The following is a 27,228-nucleotide window of genomic DNA, read 5'->3' as shown; positions in this document are numbered from 1 at the left end:
TAGATGTTTAAATAATTTTAAATTAATCAAGTTTCCCTTCCAAACACTTCATGCTGTACAGATTCAGGCTTCCTTTGGGCCGCTGGCTTGATCAATGTACATTTTAATTGTCAGCAGAAAATATTACGCACTCTTTACCATTTACAAGGTATGGTTCAGAAGGAAGTAGACTTTAGAATATTTTTACATGAAAGACTTAAAAGTATCAAAGATCCAATGAATGTAATCCAATTACGGCTCTAAATATTGGATAAACTGTTTTTCAGTTCTTAAGTTTACCGTCAGCTTTATAAACATGGCCCATCTTTCAAGACAGAAGGAACAAAAACACTGAACATTTATTTATCTTTATTGGCCAGAGACAAGCAGCTCAAACAAGGACTCCATATTGTTTAAGAACATCTGTGAATTTTGCAATTTTGCTCTCAACGTTCTTTTCTGCCACCTTGGTCAACTTGGTCAGTGTCTTTTTCTTGCTGTAGCGGAGCTTAGCCTTCTCCTTTCTCTTCTCCTCCAGGGTGGCGGTGATGGCCTGGTATTTCCAGCCGACCTCATGTGCCAGACGCCCAAGGAGCGCAAACTGTCAAAGCAAGAAGTGCCAGGTCTTAAATTTACTGCAGCAGGATTGATAACATTCTGACATCTTTGAAAAGTTTATATTTTTGAAAAGTTTACATTTAAGTTTTTATTAAAATGCCCAACATTTATCCATCTTAACTCAGGAATCAGATCCGTACGTTGTCTCATCAATTGATGATCAGTTTCGGGATAATTTCTCATCATTGTCAAGAACTGTTGTAGCAGGTTAAGACTTTAATCTGGTAATTTATAAATATTGACTAAGTGATCAAAGTAATTCAGGTCAGCACTGAACTTAAATATGAGGCTCACCTTGCGAGTGGGTTTCAGGCGCACAATCTTAAGAGCAGCTGGAACAACCATGCGCTTTCTCTGTGGAACAAAAGCCATAATTAGATAAAGAAGAAAACAGTATGCCAAGCCACGGCTATGTTAGCATGTCTCAGATAATTAATTTCTTTTCAGTTGTTTTTCAAACAAGGTTAAGTAAGGAATTTATTTAACATCACAGACAGCAGAATTCAAACATTTGTCCTTTGTTCATTGAGATTCACCTTGTCATAGGGCGGAGGGATACCATCGAACACCTTCAGCCTATCCAGAGCAGCCTGTCCTCTCTTGGTTTTGTGGGGCAGCATACCTGGTCGAGAGAAAATGCTTGCAGGTTACATTTTCAAATACCGACAATTGTTGAATTATTTATCATACTGTTGAATTTGCCCAAGCACAAATCTAGTCAACTCAGCAATCAGATCCGAAAGGTTTATCTCATCAAAGGATTCAGTTTCGGGATAAAGTGTTCATCACTGTCAAAGAACTTGTGCTTGGTCAAATAAACAACTGCCCTACAATAAGTCAATTTGGAATTACATTTGAATCCAACCCAGGATTACTGCTCAATGTCCCACTACCAGGCCAACAGGAATCTACAAAAGCACTGCATTTTAGCAACGCCCCTTTGTACGTTACCAAAGAAAATATGGCAACATACCCTAAAGAGCACATCAACTCTCAAATGCATGTTTGAGCACAATCTACAAAGTGATTTAAAAACTTGTCAGTTAAGCAAGAATCCAACTTTGTGATAGCCTAGCAAGCTCACCCCTGACAGTCCTCCAGAAGATCCTGCTGGGGGCCCTGAAGTGGTACGGTCCACGGGAGGGGTTGGTGTTCATCCTCTTGCGCAGAAAGGCCAGGTACTTCACTGTAGAGTGGCACATGAGACATTTAATCTCAGCTACAAATACTTGGAGGCACAAGGCATCACTTGGGTATGCTTTGTCTCAGATGGTAGTGCATGTAAGGTAGTCTCATTGTCATTTAAACTCGAACAACAGTGTTAAAAAAATCATCACTGACAAGCATATAAATTGAAGAGGTCAAGTTAACTGATAAGTACCCTACTTACGCTTGTTGCGGTAGAAGTTCCCCGAGATGTTGATTCCTTCACATCTCACCACCACCACTTTGTGTCCTGAAAGATGAACACGATTAACTTAGTGCGAGGTCATACAAATCCATCCATGTAAATAACCTATTTGCATTCTGTCTCAGATGGTAGTGCATGTGAGTTTTCTCATGGTCGTTAAACTCAAGCAAAGCTGTATAAGTATCATCAACGACAGGCAGAGGCCACACGGCAGCTTATAAAACAATGCTGCTTGGTAATGTAATGCTCATATGGGCACAACACATGGCTTTAGCTAAAATTGTTAAGTTAACGTCAGTTTAATATCCTTACATGGAACTTACCCAGCAGAACCTGTTTAGCCACGATGGCAGCAAGCCGACCGAGAAGGTGGCCCCTGCCATCAAGCAGCAGAACCTGTAGAAAAGAAAGTTCAACGTTGAAAGCTTTTTCGCCAAATGACCCTTGATTTCCTATCTCACCGTAAGCGATAACTTTCCCCATTTCAAAGCAGACGGGTACTTAAAATAAATACTTCATATTTTGATAGTGCCCACATTAAATACGGAATTCACTCAATCTTTTACAGGTTTAATAAACTAATGCTTCCGACATGCGCCTCTGGAAACGCCACATGGGACTTGCCGATAAGGACCTAGCATTAGCTTAGCATCAGGACGACTTAAACGTTATTCAAGAAATTCAAGTCAAACAAAAAATACAAAATGAATGCTATACAGTTAGTGCAGCTACATACGCGGGTAAATTGAACAGATCTAAAACACTAGCTTAAGGAAGCAAGTAAAAAAGGCATTGAATTGTTGAGGTGGCTGCCATGATGAAAGCATGTAACGATACTCGGCTTCCACAAGCCGTATGAAAACTGTCGTGAAATCTAGTCTTAAGAGTAACACTGATAAAAGATACAATAACGCCAAGAAGCACCGTAGTTATCACCTGCAGATTATCTATAAATTGACGGATTAAACGTCCACTAAACAGCAAAAAGAGACAATATCATTCCGCAGCGGTAGCACACCTTATTGAACCGGTCCGCCATGATGTGCGAAAAGAAAGGGCTACGGGGTTGCTCGTCCTAAAAGGCACGGGTAGGCGGAAGTGACGACATTGATATTTCTTGCTCGTGGGAAGTGTGAGCAAACGTTCCATTGCCGCCGTTTGTATGGAGGAGAAGTTGACATAGAAATGTACCATATTTTATCCAGAATATATCTATCCAGCTTATATATGTGTATAAATGATAAATGATATAAATACAATAATAATGTAGTGTTCTCTTGATTCCCAATTGAGAATTAAAATGTTTGGCCATTCTCAAATTGCCAGTAATGGTCTAATATAAATACCCAAATCGGAATTGGCTCAATTGAGAAAAAATAGTTTACTATCTAACATGCTTGTGTTGGGTCATGTATTACACACTGGAGTTATGTTACTTATTTTCTTGGGAAATTGGATTTGGAAGGATCCAGTGTATGTGACCTATATCCTTCAAGGACAAATGACCAGGCCATTAGAGCAACTACTCCCTTACTGCGACAATTAGTCATACTACTTTATAAAAAGGTGTATGAAATTATAAAAGATCACAAGTTTCCAAAGCCTCCAGGGAAATCTTTAGACTGTTTCTCTGACTGACAGTTAACTTAAAAAAACAAAAACAATAAATTGCTTCAAAAGTAAATTGAAAATACAGAATGTATGGTTATTTTCCATACTAAATTACAGAAACGAGTAATAGCTCCTAAAAATCATTGGATCTTCAGTTTATTATCTCATTATCTAAAAGCACTAAAAGAAAAGCTGTCAATGTCATTTAATTTACTTATTTATAAGTTTTTTGCCAAAGGAAGCATTACAAATATTTTGTTTTTTCACTTGGGTGTTTTTGGCATGCAACACCACTGATCACCCACTGTAAACGAAAGTGAAAAGAAAGTGGTGCAACATGAATCAGGTCACACCATGGAAACAAAATTCAGTCCTTGAATGTTTTTAATAACAACTCAAGCTTTTACACAACAACTACTTATAGTTTAATGGACAGAGTTTAGTTAGATGAAAATACTGGAACTTTTTTTTGTCCCCAAGAAGGGTTTCACTCAGTCGTCGTGCTTCAACTTCCTGATTTTTCCCTTGTGGCGGTCGATCTCACGTTGCATTCGTTCAATCTCCTTTTTGTGGTGGTCAATTTCCTCCTGGTGATGCTGCTTCAATGCAGCCAGTTGCTCCTGCTCCTTACGCCTTGTGATGAGGTGGTGGGTGACAGAAGAGCAAATAGATGAACATTGAGAAAAGAGCATGACAGATCAGTGGTTAATAAATAGATAGCAGGGGCAGCTTAGTGCACATTTGGCTGCTGTAAAATAAAGAGATGCATACTTAAAGTACATCTCCTCCTCAGCGGCCTGCTTCTTCCCCATGGCGCCACCTGCCTCTCTGATGGACCCTCCTGCACCACCTCCCTTTCCTGCACCTTTACCCAGCTCGCCCAGCTGAGAGAGGGTGGGGAAAAGTTTAGTTCATAAACCTATGCACTGTAGAGATTATTATAACAAAACAATGACTTCAAATGACACAATTACAAATGAAATGTATCTCCTGGCTTGTAGTTTATAAGACTTGCCTGTGTAATTGAGGTTGAAGCAGTTGGACAATATTAACATGGCCCTATTCTGAAGGTCAACAGGGCAACACGGTTCTTTGTTAGCTAAATGATAGTGCAGGCAGCTGGAAGGGGACCAGAAACCGTGTAACCAAAACATGGACAAAACCACGGAACACACCTGGATTCCTGTCCCAAATAACGTTGTTTAACATGCAACTCATTGTTTTATTTAGACCAAACTTGCTGTGATCTAACGTTAAATGAATCCTTTCTAATTCAAGGCATTTTTTGTAAAATCTTTAACAAAATGGCCTTAACGCAGAATTATTATGCCAACAGTGGTTTGCCTACTTGTCGGGCAAGCTTTTATTAGCTAAAATGATCAACGTAACGCAAGCTAATTCAAAGGTGATTCTCACACAGCACTGTACCGCTCATGTTACGTCTTTCCAGGACGTATTTTACCTGGTCGGATGACATTCTCAGCTGTGAGGTGAGAAAACTCCGGACGTTAGGCCTCAAAAACCTCGCCATGTTTTGAAATCACATGTGAAAATACCACTAACAGTTGCGAGGATCGTGTCCTTCTCCTCAAAATACGCTAAAGGACGAAACCATTATTAGCCAGGGGGGTCGGTGCCGGGGGGGGCACCAGCATTGAGTGGGTCTACTCGGAGATAAAAGGAACGGATCATATATACTCGTACAATATGCTGCCAAAGTTGAGTTTAATATAAGTAGCAAATAGTTTAATATAGTTTAAATACACTGCTGTTTCAAAATGGTACGGTCTCGAAAAAGCCGACGTGAATCAGCACGTTCACCACGTGACTGTTGACATCGTGTTGATTTCAGATGCTTCATTTTTTCTAAAATGAAAAAAAACTTTCTTTACCAAAACTTACCATAAACAGAGATACAATTTTTCTATTTTCTTCAAGTAATCCAATATATTATATTATACGGTATTGAATAGTCTACTTCTACAAATCACTAATCCATATATAACGTTCTGTATACTTTGTTCCTTTAATGGGTCAACAATAAATTCCTGTACTGTTTTTTGTTACAATTTGAATAAATCACTTATTTTTTTAACATCTTCATTATTTTCGTCAGTATTTTTTTCCAGGCGTACATGAAAAATCCTTTCAGTTCACAGGTTTAGTAGGAAATAACTCAACGTTTCTAATGCACACAAGTGCATTACTTTTATATAGTACATCCCATAATCATCACTGAACATTGTCATGATTGGACTGATGGCCCCACAAGATGTAGCCAATGTCATCTCACCACCATCATGTTTAGAAAAACAAGCTTAATTTTAGTTTTGTAACCGTATTCAAAAAAAATAAAACCAACAATAAGAAATGCCTCAAAGAATTTTATTCAATGCAGTAAAGACAGTATGCAGTCCCCTCGCTGAACAAACCAAACACTGGCTTATCTGGTGAAAGGAACCTCGCGGACCCACTTCCCCATGTCCCCTGTAAATACTTTGCTTGCCAGGCAACTGCGGGCTCACACCGGCCCAAAACAAAAAAAGAAACTAAAAAACACAGCATCAACTTAAAATTTCAAACCACATTCAATATTTTCCACAATTCACATCATACACCATTACTCCAACTCCCTTAAGTTACATATGTACAGGTACGGTAGGAACCTTGTCGGCAATCACATGCTTTAGGAAAAAATAAAACAAGTTCCCCGCAGTGCATGTAAAAATTATGTCTAACCTAAATTCAAATTAAATATTCTGCACTGCTCTGTTCATAATGCGTCCGATGAACAAAAACAGATTATCAGAGGCACTCCCATTTGTTTCACCATGACTAAGCATCTACATGTTCTTATGCAAAACTGAGAATTTGAGATGATAACTATGTTCACCTTTAGACTTTTGAGCTTGCTTGGAGATACTTCTTAAGAAGCATTATATTGAGTTTTCATTAAATCTATTTTGTTATTCAAATCCACAATAAATAAAATCTCAGTGTTGTGTGGGATTAACCAGTTCAAACAGTTGAATGTCATGTATGCATCACAACAGAAACATAACTCTTTAAGGTAAATTTCTGGCCTTGAAATCAAACATTGTCTTATTTTTTAATTCTACAAAGCAAATGTTAAGAAATTGTACGGAAATAGAATTATTTCAGAAAGTAATCATTTAGATATATCTGCTAAATGTGACCTGTGCTCCAACAAGAATTTTAGCAAAACACACATTGCCCAGATTTATTCTCCTCAGCTAGTGCATATTAAGTGTCTATGGGAAGACTGCAGACTTTAGTTCAGGCTTGAGATATTTTTAGGCTGGCTTGTGCTGATATATTTGGGTTTTGTTTAGAAGAACATTTCAAAAAAGGAACCAAACAGAAGATATGGCAAGTAAAGAAATTACACAGGATTGGGTGGGATAGGTAGAAAAAGGCCAGGGCGCATTAGAGGGCCAGGAGCGGTCTGCGGAGGCCCTTTAGGGTTGGAACCAGACGAACCTCCCCTTTCCAGCCCCATCAGTCCTGCTTGATGCTGCCCAGAGCCCGCAGGCGCTCCAGGAGGGGAGGGTGGGAGTAGTGCCACATGGAGAACAACCAGTCAGCCACTGGGAAGCCCAGGTTGTCCTTGTTGAGCTTGATGAGGGCAGAGCAGAGCTCAGAGGCTTTGCCCATGCCGCGTGCAAAAGCATCAGCCTGGAACTCGAACCTGCGACTCAGGACTGTCAGACAAAAGGACAGGACCTGCAAAGAAAGATGATATTAGAAATGGCATTAATAACTAATTTAACTCAACAGCTCAGAAATGTACAGAAACAATGTCAATCAATCCCACACTCGCCTCGTTGTACGGAGAGAAGATGAACTGGAAGATAATCATCAAGCCTATTAATGTGGGTTGGCTGTCATTGAAGCCAAAAGCTACAAACAGCTCCTTGCGTCCAATCAGAACAGCAAACAGGGAGAAGCACAGGAAGGAATTCATCTGCAGAAACAACAGTCAGCAGATTATATTTGCATATCAACTGACATTTAAATTGTCTGAATTTGATCAATCAATTAAGTCAACTTCTAATTTTTTGGATTAAAAAAAAAAAGAATCACCTGACTGATGCCAATATTCTTGACCATGTGGCCAAGCTTCCAGTGGCCGAGCTCATGACCCAGGACAGCAAGGATCTCAGAGTTGTTGCATCCTTGTTTCTTGTTCTGAAAAGTATACAAACAACTGTTGAGTTAGACGGATATTACAAAAAACAATACGAGGGGAGGATTGAACATTAAATTTGTGTTAAGGAACTACACGCTTCTGATTGAATCGGTGGTCTCCACCTTTCGTTAGCGCGGGTTGCTAACGAAATGAACGGATGTTCAAGATAACGCTCAAAAACAGAACTGCCAAACATGGGAGTTTCCTCGTGTGAATTGAGTGTAAAAAAAAAAACAGCACTTCCTTTGTGTCTTTGCTTGCATTGCAAAATATCTACGTTTCCTTAAGAAAAAAAAATGTTACTGAATGTGTTCTAGTCAAGATATATATAAAATGACAATTAGGCAACTTTAGGGACTGTTTAACAAAAATACGTACTGTCAACAAAAAACAACAATTCCTAAAAAGAACGGACATAAGTTACGTACGGAAACCTGGTTTGTATGAGGGCATTTAGGACATGAAAGTTTATAGATAAGTAACCTTTTGCTTGGCTTTGGATTTGTTGGATGCTTCCTCTTTCTCTGGCTCTCCTGCCTGGTTGAGAGGCGAATAGTCTTCCAGCAGTGTGTCAAACAGAACAATGCGTTTGTTCTTGAAGAACCCATAGAAGTATGCATTGCTGTGGGAGGAACGCTTTGAACCTGCATATAGAAGAAAAAAAAAGTTAGAAAAAAAAAATTGTTTATCTACCATCCACTGTGGAAATATTCAATGCATCTTAAAAACAAAATATAATTATAATGGAATAGTGACGAGTTGTCAAAGAACACCATGAACGGGTATGTAGCTACGGATGGCGTATCAAGTTTTCCTACTTTACCTTCAACTACATAGACTTTAGTGAGGGGGAAGCTTATGCTCTTGGCCATTGCCTCAATGTCTGTCTTCAACTCTCCTTCTGGCAATGGAGCGAACTTGTCAAACAGGGGCGCAATGTAATCAGCATAGATCGTGACAAGCACCTAAGAACAAAGGAGAAGTGGACATACGTTGATGAGTCTCCTGAACCACAAAGCCAAACAAAGTGCAATACAGCACAAGTACGTTATCAGATGACTTTTCTTCATGTTTTCTCCTCATTAACAGAACCAGTTGAACATGGCACTAACCAGAGAAACAGCCAGAGTGAAGAGCCAGGCATAGATGAAAAAGAAATCTCCACCAATCTTGATGATGTAGAGGAGCAGCGAGGTGACAGGCAGCAGGATACACTGGGTCACAATAAACTTCTTTACAGCATCCTTAAGGAAGAACCCCAATGTCTGAGGAGCACAAGACATTCACATATAAAATAAAGGATTTTAGAAAATGCCTGAATAACTGTGGTCTGGGTCCTACACTGGTGATATTTTAAGTATAAAAGTAAACACACTGGGCATCGGTTATGCTGTAAAAGGCTTTAAGTCTAGTTCCGAGAGAAAGCTGCTTTGGTCTGCTTTCATTCATAACGTTTGAATCCATTAGTGTGGAGAAGCTTTCATAGTGAAAAATAATGAGGCCCTTAATTAATCTTTGCTCTCCATCTGCATGCTTTTTATGTTTCCAAAACACAACTTCCATTGCAGGTTTGGATCTCCTAAGAGGATGATAATGACACATCTACGTTGATGCATGGTGGTTACATGTTGGTTATTATAGCGGTTATGAAATGAAGATTGTCGAAGATGCTGTTCTTCCTCAGGAAGGAAATGACACAAACACATTTCAGGCCTACGGCTCGTGTGTGTGTGTGCCGTTCAGTCCGTCAGTGTACCTGCTGGTTAAAGCCATGCTTCTCCTCTATGACAAATGTGTTGTACACACTCCAGGGAAGTCCAGTAAAGGCACTGAATAGGGTGGCGAGCGTCAGAAACACGAGCGACTGGGTGATCTCGTACTCTGAACCTAATCCCATACGAGACGTCAGGGAACCAGCAGTGTCCCACAAAAACGGGATTCCTCCCAGGAGCAGAATCAACTGAAAATATATGAGAACAGCATACGTCAAATACATAAATTAAACATGTAGCAATGACAAATATTTATTTATATGGTTGGTAAACCTGATTTGTAGAGAGGCATGAACAAAACACCTTTCACATTAACAATCTGAGTAATCTGTCCCATTCTCTGTCCATGAAGTTACGCACACATTTATTGACACTAACAGCTCACTCATAACATATCTTCAGTATAAGGGAAAAAGTGTGAAAATGCAAGTCAAGTGATCGATCGATGGCTTTTAATCTTTCTGTTCTGGTTGTATTACCGTCCCCTCAGTCTCAGAATAGAGTCCAGACCAAAAGCTGAAGTTGCTTTTATCCAGCTGATAGAGACGTGACTTCTCAAATGTTTCAGAATCCATGATCCTCAAGAGTTCCTGTGGCACATGTGTTGTTGATCTGTAGGTCCTCCTCTGTGAAAGGTGATGAGGGCAACATCAATTGATTTACACTGTTACCTAAAGACAGATTTCCAAAACATCAGACATCATAAGGGAAGAAATGCTTCTAAAGAAATGCCTTAGCTTTCTTGATTTTCAACAGATTTATGCTCCAGAAAGGATATATTTACCTCTGTCTATATTTAGAATTATTTTCAATACTAAATTCAGCGAAACATATATTCACATGTTTACCATTAACTTGTTAAATAACTGTTGAATTTTTTACCATCTGAAATTATTCTGGAAAATAAACTCAATTGTGCAAACTGCAATCATTTTTTATCATTCTCTACGGCTCCTCTGTTCATGTTGTGAAGAAGCTAAATTTGTACCACACTTGTTTACACTTTTTTGTGGGGGAGAGATAAACCGAACTCTAGAAACCCCTCCAACCATGCCATTTAAATGTGTCTTTTACAAGATTCAGAGTGAATATTTTGGTGTTAGTTTCAACGTTTACTACATTAGAAACCTACATGTATGTCCACTTATTTTGAAGATTCAATATAAGGTAAGGTTGAAAAAATCAAGAGGAAAAGTTATTTTAAGTCCTAGCTTCACCTATGACATTTTTTCCAAACTATTCCTTACTGTCAACATGTAGCTACATTTAACCTGCAGTTATAGTACATGTTCAAAGGTTGGGGAGAAAATATTGCATATAAACGGCTGTCAAACCAATAGATTAGTAGAAATACAATTAAATTAACTTATATTACTCTTGAGAATTCAAGGACACAAAAAATGTCAGTTACCTAACAGCTCATTTAATTACTAATTAGATTTAGTGGGTTTTCCCCTCAAAAGACACATTTAGCAACAAAGCATGAACTTCAGAGTCCGATGCAGTCGAACCATTAGCTCACCTGTCTGTAAGAAAGGTAGGCTTCCCACAGATACACCGTCCACGAAAAGCCCAAAACGGCATAAAAGATCTGCTTCTCCACCGACAGGTCGAGTGTGTGTTCGACCATCTTTGCTCCGTTTCTTGTTTCTGTTGTTAGAGCAATGCAGAAAGCTCTCTGGCTAACGATGTTAACGTCACCTAGCCTGACTGCTAGCTTCAGGCTAGCAGCTATTTAGCTTGCACTCTTTCCCACAAACAGAGACCACTATAAAGTTGAATAAAGGGAACACCGTTTCCACGTTAAATCGACAGATAACGACTAAAATTGTAAAATACAAGAACTATGCATTCATTTTACATTCCTAAATTAAAGCTTTTACAGTTAATATTCCATTCATGCGAGACGCGAATCTGACGGCGAGGTGTGACAACAAAATCTGCCCCTGTGGAAACCACAGCTTGAGTTTTAGTTCCGCCTTCGTTTTATTGCAATGATGTTTAAGTTAACCACTAGTGTTAGTAGAAACTGATCAGATCATTTTTGTTTGCTAAATGGTGACTTTTACTTTTGGTACGAACCAAACCAACTGGAGAAGTTATTACCTTCTAAATGGTTGAATAAAATGAAACAAGAACAGTGTAAACGATAAGGTAAACCTCTTTTACAAAGCCAACAAATGAATATATAACTATTGTTTTGAGAACTCCAAAACAAGTTAATTTACAGTTTGGGGTTGGATTTTAAAAGATTATTGATGTTGTTAGAAAACGTTTTACCCGAAAGAAAAAAATAACCTTTATATTATATACGTGTGTGTGTGTGTGTGTGGGAGGGGGTGGTGCTGTGCCATGTGCATTGGTATTTTAGATATACAGCCTTTAATGTGAAATAAATCTCCTACTCCATACAATAGTTCAATGCTACAATATCGTATAGCTGCAGATTTTATGCTTGAACCTTTAATTCAAACATTTTTAAAGAATGTGCACCTCTCTAACACACAAAAGGAATTTCTGATAATAGCACCATATTGTGCATCATCTATATACTAAACGTCCAGGCAGTGGAATATTTGACATACAAAACATTTTAATTTACTTAAGTGTATTTTCAATGTAGCAAACAGCTCCTATGCTACAATTTTATAATTACTTTGAATTATGTAAGTAACTTTTTTTTTATATACAAAAGTAAAGGACAAAAAACATTTCTTAAAAACGTGTCAGATACATGTCTGCCATTATCTTTCCACTGCATCCCAACACTGATTTAATACAAACTTAAGTGAAAAATATTCAAGCATATTCCTTGAGTATTTTTTTTTAATCAGGAAATGTCTTGTCACATTTTCACACAACTGAGAAGGCCTTGCAATACACTACTTAACATTTCTAACAATCTGAAAATCTGTACATTGTCATGAATAGCTACAGTATATACACACATACACACACACACACACACACACACACACACACACACACACACACTTGTGTTCGTAATGAGTCATAACAGGTGTTATTTGAATGCGTTCATACAACAGATATCTAAAAATGTGCACTGTTTAAGCTTGTTATCTTAGAGCTAATAACATTTCTATTATATTAAGGTTGGCAACTTAAAAAAAAAAGAAAGAAAGAAAAGCCAATACTAATACTTTGGGAGAAATATAATTACTGGAAGAGAATGTGAAAATACAAAGTAATTAATCATAGCTGTAGCATAGCTATGTTAAAAAGGTGCTCAGTTCAACTAACTTCCAAGAAGCAGCTTGCTGCTGTTGGTGTCTGATGGGAAGAGGTCGGGCAGGGTGCTGCTGCACACTGGCCTCCCCAGGACCACCACGGGTCTGAGGTACTGAAGCTGCTTGATGGCCAGGTCCTCGCAGCCCGCCAGGGCTTTGTCCAAGATGGACTTCAAGTTTTGGATCGACCTGACGTCCCCAGTAACAGTGTGGGGCTTCAGCAGCAGGGAATGAGTGCGCCTGCTGCGGGTGTGGGAGACTCCCAGCTGCTTGTTCTCCTTGACGGAACAACTGCGTCTGAAGGAGTCCCGCCGCTTCACCGCCGCCGGGCCTTTGTCTTTGGAGCTCGTCTCCTGTATGAACCTCAGGAACGAGGACTCGAAGCCCGTCGGCTTATAGGCGGTGATGTCGGAAGCGCTGCGGGGCAGAGGGTCTTTCAAGTTGGAAGGCGGTTCAGACAACTCGTTTTTCCGTTTTAATGGCTGCCGGACAGGTGGGGCCGGTGGTGGTGGTGGTGGTGGTGGTGGTGGTGGTGGTGGTGGTGGCGTTGGCGCTGCCGAGCCGTTCGCCGCCTTGCCGCCTTCTTGGACGACCTCCTCTGCGATAAAGCGCAGCGAGCACGGCGGAGAGAGGTCAACAGTGAGGGGGCGGAGGAGCGGTTTGATCTTATCCAAACTTAGTCTCTCCTCTGGTTTCTGGCTGCTCTGCGCGGCTGCAGCAGTGTCCTCGGGGTCCCCGCCTGTGCTCGGCTCGCCGTACAGCACCTCGTCTGCGCCAACGAGGACGCCATTTCTCTCCACGGGCAGCGGCGGCGGCGGCTTGTCTGCCTCCTCCTCCTCCTCCTTCGGGAACCCCACTGGGTCGCAATTAGCCTCCTCTTGTGCGTCTGCCTTGACGGGGTGTAAGCTCACGGGGGATGGCAGCCCCTCCGGGTTTTCCGGCTCCGCCTGATACTCCATTTTGCGAACTCCACTGGGGGAACACGCTCCTGGGACCGGTGGCCTGGCAGACTTCTTCTGAATCAATTCCTCCAGCTGCTCGGCGTTGAAAACCAGCTCGTCTTTATGTCTCGAAAACTCTTTTGGCCGCATGCTGTGAACCCTGCGGTAGTGGCGGTGCAGGCTCTTTGAGTACGTGACCACCGAGTCACAGTCCTGGATCATGCACGGGTAGCCCGCGCTCATACAGCGATCCTGGCACATCTGCAGCGCTTCTTCGTGCGATCTGAAGACGTAGCGGCTGTAAGTTCTTATTTCTCCTGGCTTTTTCTTCTCCACAGACGTCACCACCACCTCCTTCTCCTCCTCCTCCTCCTCCTCCTCCTCCTTTTCCTCCTCCACCTTCTCCTCGCCCACCTCCACCGCTGACCGAGGGGTCCCTTCGGCGGGCGGACCGGACCCCTCCGCCCGTGCGGGCTCTTCTTTCGGAGGACTCTGTGGGGCGACGATGAGCTTCTTCTGGCATCCAGTGATGGACTTTTTGTGAGTGCTCTGCAGACGTACCACCAGCGAGTCGTAGTACTCGCAGTGACTGTAGAGTGTGTGTTTTTTAAGCGCGCTGTCGTGGCTGAACGCTCTTGTGCAGCCTTCGAAATCGCACCTTATCAGCTCTGGCGGCTGCGAGTGCGAATCGCGAGTGTGTCGCACTAAGCTGCTTTTCAGGTGGTAGGAAGCGTGGCAGTTGGCAAAGTGACACTTGTACTGGGGCTGAGGTTCATCAGAGCTCGGGGGAGGCCTCTTCTTCGCAGGCTCTTTTCGGGCTTCCGGACTGTGATTGGCGCCGATGTCTTTTTCCAGCAGGAGCTGAGAGCGATTGTAATGATGGATCAACTGGAGGTGGCGTACCAGGCCCCCCTGGGTGGAAAAAGCTGCATCGCAGTTTTTTGCCACACAATGAAAGGGTTTACTGAATTTGTCCAATATATAGCAGAGATTGCCTTTGGCTACCAGGCGTCTGGTGGTTCTGACCTGTTGTGTGGTCGAGTCCTCACTTTTTCCCTTCAGCTCATTGACTCGCTCCTTTACCTTCGATTCCTCCTCTCCTTCCTCCTCAGATGGCGAATGATTGTCCATGTTTTGTCCATTTTCGCTAACCCGGGGCAGGCTTTTGGCCTCTTGTTGGCTTTGCAGCTTGGGGATGTCTTTCTTCCATACTTTCAAGTGCTGAGGTGCATGTTTTTTAGGGTCTTTTTTGCCCTCAAACAATGTTGATGCGCAGCTTATTTTGTCCACCAAAGTCTCACTTAGTTTATGTTTCTGAATATAGTGGCACCTCAAAGCACTTTTTTCTCTGACACTCTTGGAACAAATCTTGCATACGTAAGGCTTGAAATACGATGAAGTCAACCTTTTGGCCTGCTCTACTGTGCGGCCATGTTTGGTGTTATAGTGCCGCCGTAAGCTGAAACTCTGAGCAGTCCTGAAGTCGCAACCTTTCATCTCACAGACATAAGGCTTGGCAGCTGCTAATGGTTCGTCACGGCCTTCATCATCAGCAACTGTAGCTTGTTCCACTTTGACTTTTACCTTTTCCTCAGGGTGGGACTTCTTCTGAATCAGCACAACAGGGGGCCTCGCCGCGGTGGCCAGAGATATTTCAGACGTAGCAGACTCTGGGTTGGACTGAGGCGCCTCGCTTTTCGGACTGTGAGGCGACGGAGAGTTCAGGTCCAGTTTGCCGAGCCCAATGAGGATTTCATTTAGAACATCATTTTCAGTCTGAAGGCACAAATAGTTTGTGTCACTGTTTTCTTTTCTTTCTTTTGGGTCCTCTATGGGTTGAAGTGGAATCGAGTCCTCCTCCCTTCCCCTCTCCTTACCGTCTGGCTCAGGCTCAGCCTTTGTCCCTTTGGACTTTGACCGCTCTTTGTCACGTTTGTGCTCTTTGTTCTCCAACTTGAGGTGTTCTGGGTGGGCACATTTCAGATGCCTCTGGACATCTCTGGCTCTGGAGAAAGTCATGCCGCACTTCTCAAAGCCACAGGTGAACTTACTCCCATCAAAACACACAGCGACCAAGGTTACTGTGGTTTTGGGCTCCTTGCTGTCATTTATCTCGTCTGCGGGCTCCATGCTTTGAGTTGCTGGCGGGGAGGAGGCACAACTTGCTGCAGAAGCGCTTAGTGTTTCTACCTTCACCGTCTCTTCTGTATCTGACATATTAGAGCAGATTGTGGCTTCAGGAACCGTCTTGAGAAGTTTCCGCTTTGCCTTCCTCTGAGCCTCAAAGTCCTTCTCGGAGAAGGTGATGTTGTGTGTGGATAAATGTTTCATGAATTCTTTCTTGGATAAATAGTATTTGCCACATTTAGCGCTCGAGCAGGTAAACGCCGCGTCTCTGAAATGCTGCGCCTCGTGGTGGTAGATTTGTCCCAGGTCGGAGTAGGTGACGTAACAGTCTTTGAGCTCGCACTGGTAGTGGAGGTGATAGCCGTGGGTGTGTTTGTGCGTGACAAGTTCATTGGAAGTCCTAAACTGAGCGCCGCAACCCATAATCACACACGTGTAAGGCCGATCCCCGTAGTGAACTCGCCGATGTTTGTGGTGATGGTATGCGGAGACAAAATGGCGTCTACAAAAAACACACTTCTCCCGCATGTCTCTCACCTGATGAAAATGTTTCACATTGTCATCCCCTTTGTGCTCCGACTTTAAATGCACATACAAGTACTTGGAATGCTTAAAAGTCCGAGTGCACCCGGTTCCTGGACACGGGTACTCCTCCCGGTTCTGCACACTGAAGTGCTGGTTGATGTATTCGAACGTCACATGCTCGTCATTGTCCACATTCTTCTCCTTCACGGTTTTGGCTTGTTGCACAATGTGGTGCAGCACGTCTGGATCATGTGTGGATTCGTAATACTGCATTAAGGAAGGGTCAACGGTGATCTCACCTGGTTCAATATCATCGTCCTCATCCTGCCTCCTCTGACCGTCCACTTTCTTTACATTGTTCTCCTTCACATGCGTTTCACTATGCACATGGTCCTTCAGATGAGGAATGAGATCTCTTCTTCTCTTAAAGTTCATGAGGCAGAGAGGGCAGGGGTGGCTGTTGTCCCCTGCATGCCTTTTGGAGTGGTGAACGATGTGGGTGTCTGCGATCGATCGCTTACATATCTGACAGCAGAACCTGGGTTTCTTGGTCTCTGAATCACCTGGAATGTCTGCCAACTCTGAAGACTGCTTTTCATCAAGCTGCTCGTGGCCATCAACACTTCCATTCATTGACTTTGCATGGTGAGATTCTACTTTCACTGTGATTCCCCGTGGGTTGTGTTGTTTACCCGTCTCTTTTTTGTCTACATCTACAACTTCTTCATCTTCTTCTTCTCCCTCGGACTCTGGCATCAACCCTAGAAGGGAGACGCAGTGATACTTGAGAGTTTTCCAGTCCCAGAATTCGGGGTCAAAAGGCCAGTATGCTTTCAGAGCGAGAAGCAGCTCGCAGCGTAGCGAGTTGGGAATGAACTCATTTTCCTGGTCATACTTCTGGTCTGGGCGTAAGTAAAGCTCCCGAAGTGACCCAAAGATGTCCTGGCTGGGGCCAATCAGGAACTCTGTGAGCAGGCAGGCACGCGATACTTCAAGGTCCCGTGGAAGTAGGCAGGACACGGACTTACAGACGGAGATCCTCGATTCGGAGTCGTCCTGCTTTGGAAGTTGAAGGGCTTTGACACAAAGTTCTACTGAGGCAGGTACCCCTATTTCCTCCGTCTGAAAAAAATGTGTTTTTTAGCATTAGTCTCTTTAAATAATACAAAATGAATACGATTTAATGTGGAAGCCTATAGCTAATATGACATAGCACTTCAAATACAACTTGCAGGCTGCTCTAACTTGAATCATCATTTGGAAACATTATTATTCACCTTCACACCAAATAATCTAGTTTCCAGCCTCCCTTTCCGCCTTTGTATGGCTCCTTTATCCCCAAACAAGCAATAAAGATCAAAGTCTCAATTGTGCAAAAAGAGTGCAGAATTTTAAGAAATGTAATTTCTCTTTTCTGACACTTCATGTGGTGATAAAACAAACAGGAAGTGCATGATAAAATGTCTTTTAGTTCCTCTGTTTACTTCCTGTGGCTCCTCAGTAACTAGAACTCCTGCTCTGTTTCCACTGTACGCCTCCTGCCCGACTGAACTGAACTCACTTTGGGTACCAGATCCTTTTATCTACTGCTTAAAAAGGGCCCCTTATATAACCAATGCACGCACTAAAATAGAGTATAACAATGGACGGTATGGATGTTGGGCTAACCTCAGTCTGAATGACACGGACCAGGCAAAGCAAGTGGTGGACGGTTTTGGCAATAGCACCTAGCTGAAGGCATCGTTCCAGAAGAGACAGCGACGAGGGGTCGATCCTCTTCTGAAGCTTACTCCACAACATAGTCAACTCCCTTTGGATAGAAGAAAATATACACTTGAAATTTCTCTTAAAACTATACCTTGACTCACTCGCCGATAACCACCACCACATCAACAAAGAAAAAAACCTTTCCTTGGACATGAGGCATAAATACATAATGTACATGGCGTGCCGTCCACTCAGCCTCTCGGCGCCACGACTCACCAGGAGCAGTAAAGGCTCTGCTGCTGAAGCTGCTGTGTCAGGAAAGTTGTGCACAAGATGAAGGCGGTGTTCTCCTCCCCCTCAGTCTCCAAATTACACGTGATCTCCAGCACGTCCTTGCAGTCGAGTCTGGATATCTGTTTGAAAGAGAAAAAAAAATAAAACTTGACAGCTCAGAAAAAACAACATGGCAGACAACACACGCTCCTGCATTAGCTAAAATGAAATGTGTGATAGGAGGTGCCAACAGTTCCCTTTTTAACTAGTGAGAAATTTGGCTGAAGTTAATACATCATTTAGGGCTCCACCATTGAGGTCGGACTATATTAAGCGGATCAGATCTATAGAGGATAAAGAGATGCAATTGCTTTGTAAATATTACAAAAAGTGTATTTGTGTGTGAGACGACTAACTATAGATTGGACTCCGACAGCCTGTGATTGCCCAGCACTCCATGCCACAACCATATGTCTCTTCATGCATGTTCAGCAGAGGTCAGTCATTTCGACCATCTCACTATGACTTTTAACTGTTTAGTTTTAGAATTGAAGGCTTTGTGTTTTTCTTTCTTAAATCCTTCAGATTGATTTGGAAACCGGTGACATATTTACTTCATCATATTATCATTGAAGCCAAGCTCTGAGAAGTAAATACATAAGTACCTTTCAGGACTATCGTCATTATACAACATTTAATCGCAGCTGTCAAATTGGACAAAAAGAGGATCTAATGTTTGAGTAACATGTCAGCAAGTGGAACTCTGGTGCAAGTATTCCTCCAGTGTTGTAATACCTCCATTATGGCCTCTTCGTTGGGCAGCAGGTGACAAAGCAGGGAGACAAATGTTTGACGAAAGGTAGCTTGGTTGGAGATGACGCTGCATTCGGTGCAAGCTTTGGCCAGCACCACTGCCTTGGCCACTTCGCCCATTTTCTCCAGGTGCTTCACCCGCATCTCCATGAAGCCCTCGCCCTCCAAGCTGATGTATGCATCCACTAGCGACAGGGGGAGATAGGATGAGCAAACTGCCACAACATGGCCAACATGACAACAAGCAGTCATGCAATGCAGTGCAAAAGGAAAAATGGCATAGGAAAGTTTTTGCCAACCTTCTTGTGGGTTGGTTGGCTGACCGGTGAGGAGAGATGCAAGGACAGGGTTGCTCCAGGCTCCTCCCTCTCCTGTGATCTGGAGTAAAGCCTGGAGGTCTGTGCTTCCATACTGTAGCAAGGTGTCATGGGCAATCTGCAGTAGACACACACAGTTGTAATAAAAGAGGCAATTTGTTAAGCTCCTACTTGAAGATTAGACCAGTGATCAAAATGATCTAATAAATTAAGCCGTATTTTGCTAGTGTGCCACGCACGCACATGCACACGCACGCACGCGCACACATGGGAAATTTCATGAGATAATGAGCTTTACACATAATTAAAGGGCCATTAGTTCACATTACAAAAAAAAAAAAAACTAAGTGGGTTAAGTGAAAACTTTTTTTTATCGTCCTAACCTGCTCACTGATGGATTTTATTTAACAAACCGTGATTTTATCTCTGACTTGCAAAGCCACTTTTATTGCATTCTCTGAACAGCTGTCAGTCAATTCCCGCAGTCACTGATGGAACAGTCACTAAGTTATATGTTCATAAGTGTAAACCTATATTAACAGGATATCATTGACTATTTAAAATACCTACATTTCAACCTGAAATAAACTAAACGCTAAAATGAAGCAAAGAGAGGCCTAAAATTGTCTACTGTATTTTTACATCTACTTTTTTTTATACATATAATTATTGGATTTGTTTAAAATCTTCAACTTTACTCATAATCAGTTTGCTGATCTCTGGTAAACGAAGAATTATTGGACAACACTGAATAATGATTCAATACTAAAGTTATTTACACTCCTCTCAAATTGTTTCATTAAATCCACATATACATGAATTAATATCTCTCTGCCCAATGGCTTGAAAATGGAACTTGTATTTCATTAACACGTAGCCATGGTTAGTTGTGATATCGGACCTCCATTGACTGCTTTTTTCCCTTCCGACAAGCAGTGTCAGGATTAGATTAGATTTGTTCCGGTGTGGCAATGAGTTCACATAGATCTTCATAGTTTGTCAGTTATGTCCGCCAAGAATGAATTATTATATAAAACTGCCTGCAGAGGATAAATTGGGTGTTATAATCCCCGGGGGTTTAGACTCAACAAAAGGGAAACACTGCAATCTGCACCAGCTCCTAGCCCTTTTTTCTCAAGCTTCTCTAGCCGACTATCAGAAGGCTTTTGAGAAGACCTGCTGAGGCCCGGACAACCAGAACGGCATTTTTCTTTACACAAGCTTATTTTTTTTCCGAGGAAAGTCAGCATTCCCTCTGGAAACAATGGTTTGAAATGAGGTTGTCTACCTGAACAGAGTGGTGGAACTGAACCCAGGCTTCGTATGGGATTTCATTCTCAGGCACTGACAGCAACAGCTCAAAACAGCTCCTACAAGAAATGACGAGATCAGAGAAATTTCAGTTAGTTACGATAATTCTGGACAGTTTTATTAATTACCCCAAGACAAAAAAAAAAAAAAAACACAGTCTAGATATTTTAATCTTGATTTAAGTCTGTGATACTACAAATCAGTAGGCTTTACTAAACCAAACATATACTTCATGAAGGATTGTTTGAAAAACGGAACAGTAATGACACGTTTAGGTTGTACTACAAACTCTAAGGCCGCCAGTAGTTAAAACGCAACCATTTTAGGCAACTATTTTAAAGGTTTTAGTGTGAAACTTCAGCTCAGTGTTTCCCCTAGTCGGCCGAAGCCAACCGGGTAATAGTCGGGCAAATGGTTCGTTCCAGTGTGGAACTGCCGGATAAATAACACAAAAACAGTGGTATAATGGTAGGGGAAACACCGCAGCTACAACAACCAACATTCCTCACCCAAAAACACCTGCATATGGATGGAGATTTATGGCAGAAGTAGCACAAGCATGGCGTATATCCATGTGATTTATGACAAGTACTTTTACTAGTACTCTTTATTTATTCAAAACTGATTTGCTTACTAGTTTTTAAGAAAGTGGAAATTTGGACGAACCGCCCTGTTTTGAAAATGGATCGGAAAGAAAAGCGACAACCTACCAAGCTGCACATTCATCCTGTTAGTTTGTAAAGGATGTATAGGGATGTCTTGGTGCAGAACAGAACTGTCTCTCATCCAATTTAAAGATAAATGAAATATTAAAGGAAATGCATCAATTAACAAATCCTCAGACAACCTAATGACTGTATGCTTGCGTTAACTTTTAAACTTAAAGTATTCATTAAGATGACAATCGCTTAACCTTGAATCTGGATGCCAAACAATGAAATGGCTTCACCGAACAGGATGAACTATAGTCGCTATAATATACATATCCATTTGTCAGTACTTACAAAGCTAGTCTCTTCAAAACAAGGGCCACTCGGTCCGACTCTGAGGTGAGGTGAGATCGGGCCGCAGCAAAACAGTTTATGGACAGACAGTAGACCTCAAGAAGAGGCAGACCATGTTCCATAGAGTTCCTGCTCCCAGCATAGTGCATCAGTGCCTACGAACACACAAAAATCGCACAGAATGACGAAAAACAGTAATGGTAAAAGCAAAATACTCAAAAACGCTGCAATCAGAAGAGGACTGGTGAGAGAGAAATGTGTTTCCACCTGAGAGAGATACCAGTCTACACCTGGTTGATCCCAGCTGACATTGTGTCTGGTGTGAGATGCTGCTGATTGGGCCCCAGGGGACTAGAGTGTACAGCATGTGACAAACCTATACCTTCAATGGTGAGAGAAAGTGCACTAAAAAAACCCACAGAAAGTGCACTAAAAAAAGGTACTTGAATTATATACCAATGGGCAAGTGAATGCAAACGTATTTTCCTTCCTTCATTCAACAAAACCCAATGGACAATATGTATTTCTCTGAATTATACTAACATGACATTTAAACCTATTTTACAGATGACCAGGCATTTCCTATTCCTTCATTGGCACTGTATAGTTACCACGGTTCACAATGTGTCAATTGTCCTCAAACACAGAAGAGTCAACATATGCGTCTGTTTGTAGCCGGCTGCATCGCACATGAACTCATCATCACTATCAATAGCACATGAGTCCAGTTTTCCAGACAGAAGAACCATTGGTTGTTGCTTCTTGTGTCTACAGAGGCAAGACATGCATTCCCTGCAGTCTAAATATACGGTGCCCTCTCAAAAGGGAGGCAGTAGTAAGTCTCAACCCAAGAGACCCATACATCTGTGTACTAATTACATCCAGGCGACTTCCGAGTCTAACAGAAAATTAATAAAACAAACGTCAACCCACTGTGTGCGCATGCACACACTGTACATATCCACCTGTTCATTATATAAAAAACAACTGTTGAATTTAATCATTATATATTTATTCGAGCATATTTGTATTTTGAACTTTTCCACTGCAGAAGTATTGTTTACAATGTTCACAATATTTGACTTACAGACATTGCATATTGTTGTTTTACTGTGTTTATACTACAATGTATTCTACAATGAGAGCAAAAAGTTAAAATCCCCAAATGTTATGTTAATATACCTCCACTTGATCCGCAACACAAAGTGAGTTTCTCAGTAGAGATAGTTATCTTGTTCAATGAAAATGCGTATTTATGCAGGTATACCTTGTAAAACGTAAAACGTTCAATCACAGTGAGCTGGGTAATGAATAACTATTATCTAACGTACTATCAACTTTGGCTGGTGACCAGGTTTTAGTGGAATACAGGTGCTTTGCTCAATAAGGTAACGTTACCACCAGAAGGTGGAAGTGAGGGAAGTTCCCCTAATTCCACCGGTAATAAAACGTGTGTTTACACCTGCTATGATGTGGATGCCTCCATTGTTAAAGACGATTTTCATGTCAGGTCGACAAACAGTGCACAGCAACATTCGACATAGCAGAATATCACACGATAACTAACTTAAGAGCCCAAAAATGGGAAATGGTTGGGTGCAAAAAAAACAGAACCAAACGCGCCTTTGCACTGGCTTTACGCTTCTACTCGAGTGGATCTGGATAAACATAACGTGATGCCGCCCCGCCCCACGCACATGCAAACATGCAGCAATACAATGTGTAAATTAGCATATGTTGGCTTTCTCTTCATGAGGGTGTTTTGAAACGTCAACGTCAGCTCACCGTAAGAACTTAAAACCAGCAAATAGGCAATATATGTCGCATCTGACAATGCAACGTTGCAGTATCATTGGCAATGATGTCAACTTATGGCTAGTATTGAAACGTGCCATTAGGTGCATACGTCAATATGAACGCCAATGGACAGCTCCATGTTTGTAGAGCCAACCATAAACTTGACCAGGTAGCTAGCCGTTGCAAATTAGCTAACGTTAGCTAGCGGGATGCGAGAAAACACAACCCTAGGTGAGCTAACGTCAAGCTAACTGTAGCGTCGGTGCTGCATGTATACATTACCTGACAGAAGTTGTCGCAGTACTCCGTGGAAGATGCTATGGATATTTCCTGTTGCCTGAGTACGTCTTCAAAGGCTCTCAGTGTGGCCAGCAGGGTTTCCATTGCAACCAGAGTGTCATCGGCCGTATCTAGGGCCCGGTCGCTCCATTCGTGCCCTGGTTCGACATTATTCTCCGCCATCTTCGCACTCCGCCACGGCGCGTATGCAGTGCAGTCTGACGCTGCGTTCAAGTGCTGTCGGAATATTTTTGTATGTGTCAGTTAAACATAAACCCCATATAGGGGGAGAGAGGACAGTCTGTAGAAATGGGATTTTACGTATTTTTTATTTTATCTTTGTAGGTTGCTGTGGTTTATTCAACGTTTGTATTTAGTTAACGCATTGTATACTCTCTAATTAATGTGAAAGATTATTAAATTACCTAGCTGGACAAATAAGAGATGAGGTTCTCCATTCCCTACAACTCCACTTCATCGTGGAGTTTTCTTTGGTATGTTGCAAATTTAACAATCCTATTTAACTTAACCATTCGTTTGGCCTACTTATATTTAATGGCTATAGCATGACGCCAAGGTATTTGCTATCATGTTCGCAAAATCGTGGTGTTTAGCGCCCCCCTGTAGTACTTTTGTTTTCCTACTTTCCGTGACCCGGAAATACATTCCAGTCCACTCGGCTACACGTGCAAAGGGTAAGAAATGCAGACTCGATAAACAAATGTGTTCTTTGATAAGGAAATCTGCTGAATCACATATTGTCTTGCCCCGATCATTTCTGACGGGCAAACATTTTACTCCACTAAACCCGATTTTTATGACGTAGAGTAGCAATACCCCGTCTAAAACGTCGACATTTGCTGATATCTTGGTCTCCTGTTTTCTGCTGAGCAGGATCCGCCATGGGAAAGTCCAAACAAACGGGAAATCACAACAGTGACAAAAAGAAGAGCATCTCAAAGACATGGAAGACTAAACGCAGGACTAAGGACTTGGACCAGATCCACGCGGACATGAAGCCCGAGACCGCCGCCAAGTTGCTGCATCAGAAGGTCGACGTGGATGTCACGGGGTGTGCTCAACACTACTGCTTACACTGCGCGTAAGTTCACATGCATCCTATCTGCTTTTTTCCTCTAAGGGGCATTGAGTACAGTTGATTCCCCAAGAGATGCGACGTTTCCTTGTTGTTGTTGTGGTGGTTGTTGTTGTGTTCACAATTGCCCTGATTGTAATGTGTAACAACCGATAATAAGGGTGCATCGGGTAATTGGTCTGATCAGTACAAATTGTATACGTGCTGAAATGATCATTGGTAGAGGAGGTACTCTTACTAAAATAAAAGTAGATAATCGATGCCTACAAACGCTTTTAGTGAGGCATAGTTTAATTAATGTATTAATAATCCGATAACAAATATGCAGATCCTGAAAGCGACTCACCTTTTGTAGACCGGTTGGGATTCTTTGTGTGACTTATCTCTGTTCTTATTCCCTTTCCTGAAGTCACGGAGTGCAAAATCAATCTTGAACTCATTGAGATGAGTTGATTAGATAAAGGTTATAACAAAGCAGTTTGTTGCACTTGGCTTTTATCTTATCTCCTCTAACTTACTAACCCATAGCTTTAGTTTTTAGCGTACTAACTCATAGCTTATATTTTATTATACTTTTATTTTATTTTAATCTTATTTGCACTATGTCGTCATCATTGTACTGTCTTCTGTCATGCACCTACCGTCAAGACAATTTCCATGTATGTACAACATATTATGGCAATAAACGTTTCCTGATTCCTGATTTTAACAATGTGGCCCTTCATGTCCTGCAGGAGATACTTTGTGGACTTGAGATCGATGAAAGAGCACTTCAAGACTAAAGTGCACAAAAGACAGTAAGGCACCATATTTCTCCTGATAACTACAGTTGCCAAGTGTACCTGCGATTGTCAAAGATTCCCATCTTTTATTTTCAACCTCAGGTTGAAAAAGCTCAGAGAGGAGCCCTACACACAGGCGGAGGCAGAACGAGCCGCGGGAATGGGCTCCTACATTCAACCCAAAAAAGTTGAAGTGAAGACACAGGATGTGGAAGAGGACATGGCATGAGAGCTGCTTACTGAATTTATGGACCGATCAGTTAAATTACAGAAGCATTTACAAAATTGATGATGCTTATATTTTTTTCTTGCTGTGACAAGTGTTCAGTGCATTTTACGTGTTGTTTTTTTTGACACACTGTCTTTTTAGCTAGTAGTAAGCTGGCTATCAACAAAGCAGGAAAGTCCCATTGCAATCCGGCTAATGTAATGCATCATGTGTCTTTTAAAAATAGTGTAATACTAATAAGCTGTAACATCGAGTAGATGGGCTGCATTCATGTCTCACTACAAAGTTTGATTAAAGCATTGTTTCATCAGTTATTTTGTAAGCGACTCCAGTCCACCTTGTGCTTATAACCTGAAAGGAATGTCACGTTAATAATATTTTTTAGGGATTACAAACCCCAAAAAGGTTGGTGCCCTTGAGTCCATACATTTTTATAGGCAACATAGCATTTATTTATATATTCTTTCAGTCCAACAAATAGGCCTGATTATAACAGCAGTCTAAATTTTCTATTGCATATGGCCAATACACACTTTGTGTATGCCCATATTTCTACTTAATGCAAAACTTCTCGGTTATATGAAATTTGGTTATTGTCTGTTACATTATAACACACCCCTACTGTGGAGGTGTGGAAATCCCAAAGGCAAGTCAAGCAGAAACGGGGCCTTCACTTCTACTGGAAAACATGAAACTACAAAGCAATAATCACAGCGTGCATTGGCAGACAGACATAATTGAGGGGTTTTAGCCGTCATTCCTTGGACGAGGAATGCTACACTGCCCCTTTAAATGTGGTCACTGTTCTAGTAACTGTCATCAAGTTCGAGGGAATGTAAATATCAATTTCCGGTTACTACCTTATACTACTACCTAATAAAGTAATAACCACCGACGCCTCAGAAAACGGGAGAGGTTTCTTATAAAACCGGACAGAGTCGTTTGTTTTCACGCTTTAAACTTCTCAATATTGCAAAGTTGTGAGTTAATAAATATCCTGTGGTTCATTGGACACCCCACTAACCGTTGGTTTCTTCACGGAAAAGGGGTTTAAAAAATAGTTTGCTCACTGAAAGTAGATCCCGGTGAAATCACAAACATACATTTTAAACACAACTAGGGGGTGCTTTACTCAAACAAGGCACGTTTTGACCATTTACCTAAAACGTGTGTTGAAC

The 27,228-nt window shown here is 41.7% G+C and overlaps 5 protein-coding genes and 4 non-coding genes across 9 annotated transcripts; 1 reads left to right on the top strand and 8 right to left on the bottom strand.

Moving 5' to 3' along the window:
* Positions 1–331: 331 nt before the first annotated feature.
* rpl13a (ribosomal protein L13a) lies at positions 332–3,143 on the bottom strand. The gene is made up of 7 exons (XM_037487271.1): positions 3,027–3,143; positions 2,332–2,404; positions 1,988–2,053; positions 1,682–1,783; positions 1,134–1,219; positions 892–951; positions 332–580 (listed from the first exon to the last, which is right to left on the bottom strand). The coding sequence occupies exons 1-7, from the start codon at positions 3,045–3,047 to the stop codon at positions 371–373; spliced, it is 618 nt and encodes a 205-aa protein (XP_037343168.1). The 5' UTR covers positions 3,048–3,143; the 3' UTR covers positions 332–370.
* On the bottom strand, positions 716–788 carry LOC119228263 (small nucleolar RNA SNORD50). The gene has a single exon (XR_005121475.1). It is a non-coding gene; the product is annotated as a small nucleolar RNA SNORD50 (small nucleolar RNA).
* Positions 1,318–1,391, bottom strand: LOC119228264 (small nucleolar RNA SNORD50). The gene has a single exon (XR_005121476.1). It is a non-coding gene; the product is annotated as a small nucleolar RNA SNORD50 (small nucleolar RNA).
* On the bottom strand, positions 1,857–1,941 carry LOC119228260 (small nucleolar RNA Z195/SNORD33/SNORD32 family). Its single transcript, XR_005121472.1, has one exon. It is a non-coding gene; the product is annotated as a small nucleolar RNA Z195/SNORD33/SNORD32 family (small nucleolar RNA).
* LOC119228261 (small nucleolar RNA Z195/SNORD33/SNORD32 family) lies at positions 2,124–2,205 on the bottom strand. The gene has a single exon (XR_005121473.1). It is a non-coding gene; the product is annotated as a small nucleolar RNA Z195/SNORD33/SNORD32 family (small nucleolar RNA).
* Positions 3,144–3,985: 842 nt separating the features above from the next.
* On the bottom strand, positions 3,986–5,242 carry atp5if1b (ATP synthase inhibitory factor subunit 1b). Its single transcript, XM_037486560.2, has 3 exons — positions 5,082–5,242; positions 4,391–4,503; positions 3,986–4,252 (listed from the first exon to the last, which is right to left on the bottom strand). The coding sequence occupies exons 1-3, from the start codon at positions 5,148–5,150 to the stop codon at positions 4,111–4,113; spliced, it is 324 nt and encodes a 107-aa protein (XP_037342457.1). The 5' UTR covers positions 5,151–5,242; the 3' UTR covers positions 3,986–4,110.
* Positions 5,243–5,990: 748 nt separating this feature from the next.
* Positions 5,991–11,680, bottom strand: zmpste24 (zinc metallopeptidase, STE24 homolog). The gene is made up of 9 exons (XM_037485873.2): positions 11,124–11,680; positions 10,081–10,227; positions 9,586–9,789; positions 8,942–9,094; positions 8,653–8,794; positions 8,313–8,473; positions 7,724–7,828; positions 7,461–7,604; positions 5,991–7,363 (listed from the first exon to the last, which is right to left on the bottom strand). The coding sequence occupies exons 1-9, from the start codon at positions 11,229–11,231 to the stop codon at positions 7,139–7,141; spliced, it is 1,389 nt and encodes a 462-aa protein (XP_037341770.2). The 5' UTR covers positions 11,232–11,680; the 3' UTR covers positions 5,991–7,138.
* A 149-nt stretch (positions 11,681–11,829) lies between these two features.
* rlf (RLF zinc finger) lies at positions 11,830–24,420 on the bottom strand. The gene is made up of 8 exons (XM_037485872.2): positions 23,947–24,420; positions 21,868–22,022; positions 20,841–20,922; positions 19,535–19,670; positions 19,218–19,420; positions 18,426–18,562; positions 18,111–18,252; positions 11,830–17,564 (listed from the first exon to the last, which is right to left on the bottom strand). Exons 1-8 carry the CDS (start codon positions 24,124–24,126, stop codon positions 12,858–12,860), a joined length of 5,742 nt encoding a protein of 1,913 aa, XP_037341769.2. The 5' UTR covers positions 24,127–24,420; the 3' UTR covers positions 11,830–12,857.
* Positions 24,421–24,491: 71 nt separating this feature from the next.
* Positions 24,492–26,364, top strand: znf593 (zinc finger protein 593). The gene is made up of 4 exons (XM_037485875.2): positions 24,492–24,638; positions 24,838–25,045; positions 25,774–25,836; positions 25,924–26,364. The coding sequence occupies exons 1-4, from the start codon at positions 24,533–24,535 to the stop codon at positions 26,048–26,050; spliced, it is 504 nt and encodes a 167-aa protein (XP_037341772.1). The 5' UTR covers positions 24,492–24,532; the 3' UTR covers positions 26,051–26,364.
* Positions 26,365–27,228: the final 864 nt, after the last annotated feature.

The sequence above is a fragment of the Pungitius pungitius genome, chromosome 14 (genome assembly GCF_949316345.1).
Source record: "Pungitius pungitius chromosome 14, fPunPun2.1, whole genome shotgun sequence".
NCBI lineage: Eukaryota > Metazoa > Chordata > Actinopteri > Perciformes > Gasterosteidae > Pungitius > Pungitius pungitius.
Note: the sequence above shows the minus strand (reverse complement) of the source record. Positions and strands in the feature narration are given on the sequence as shown.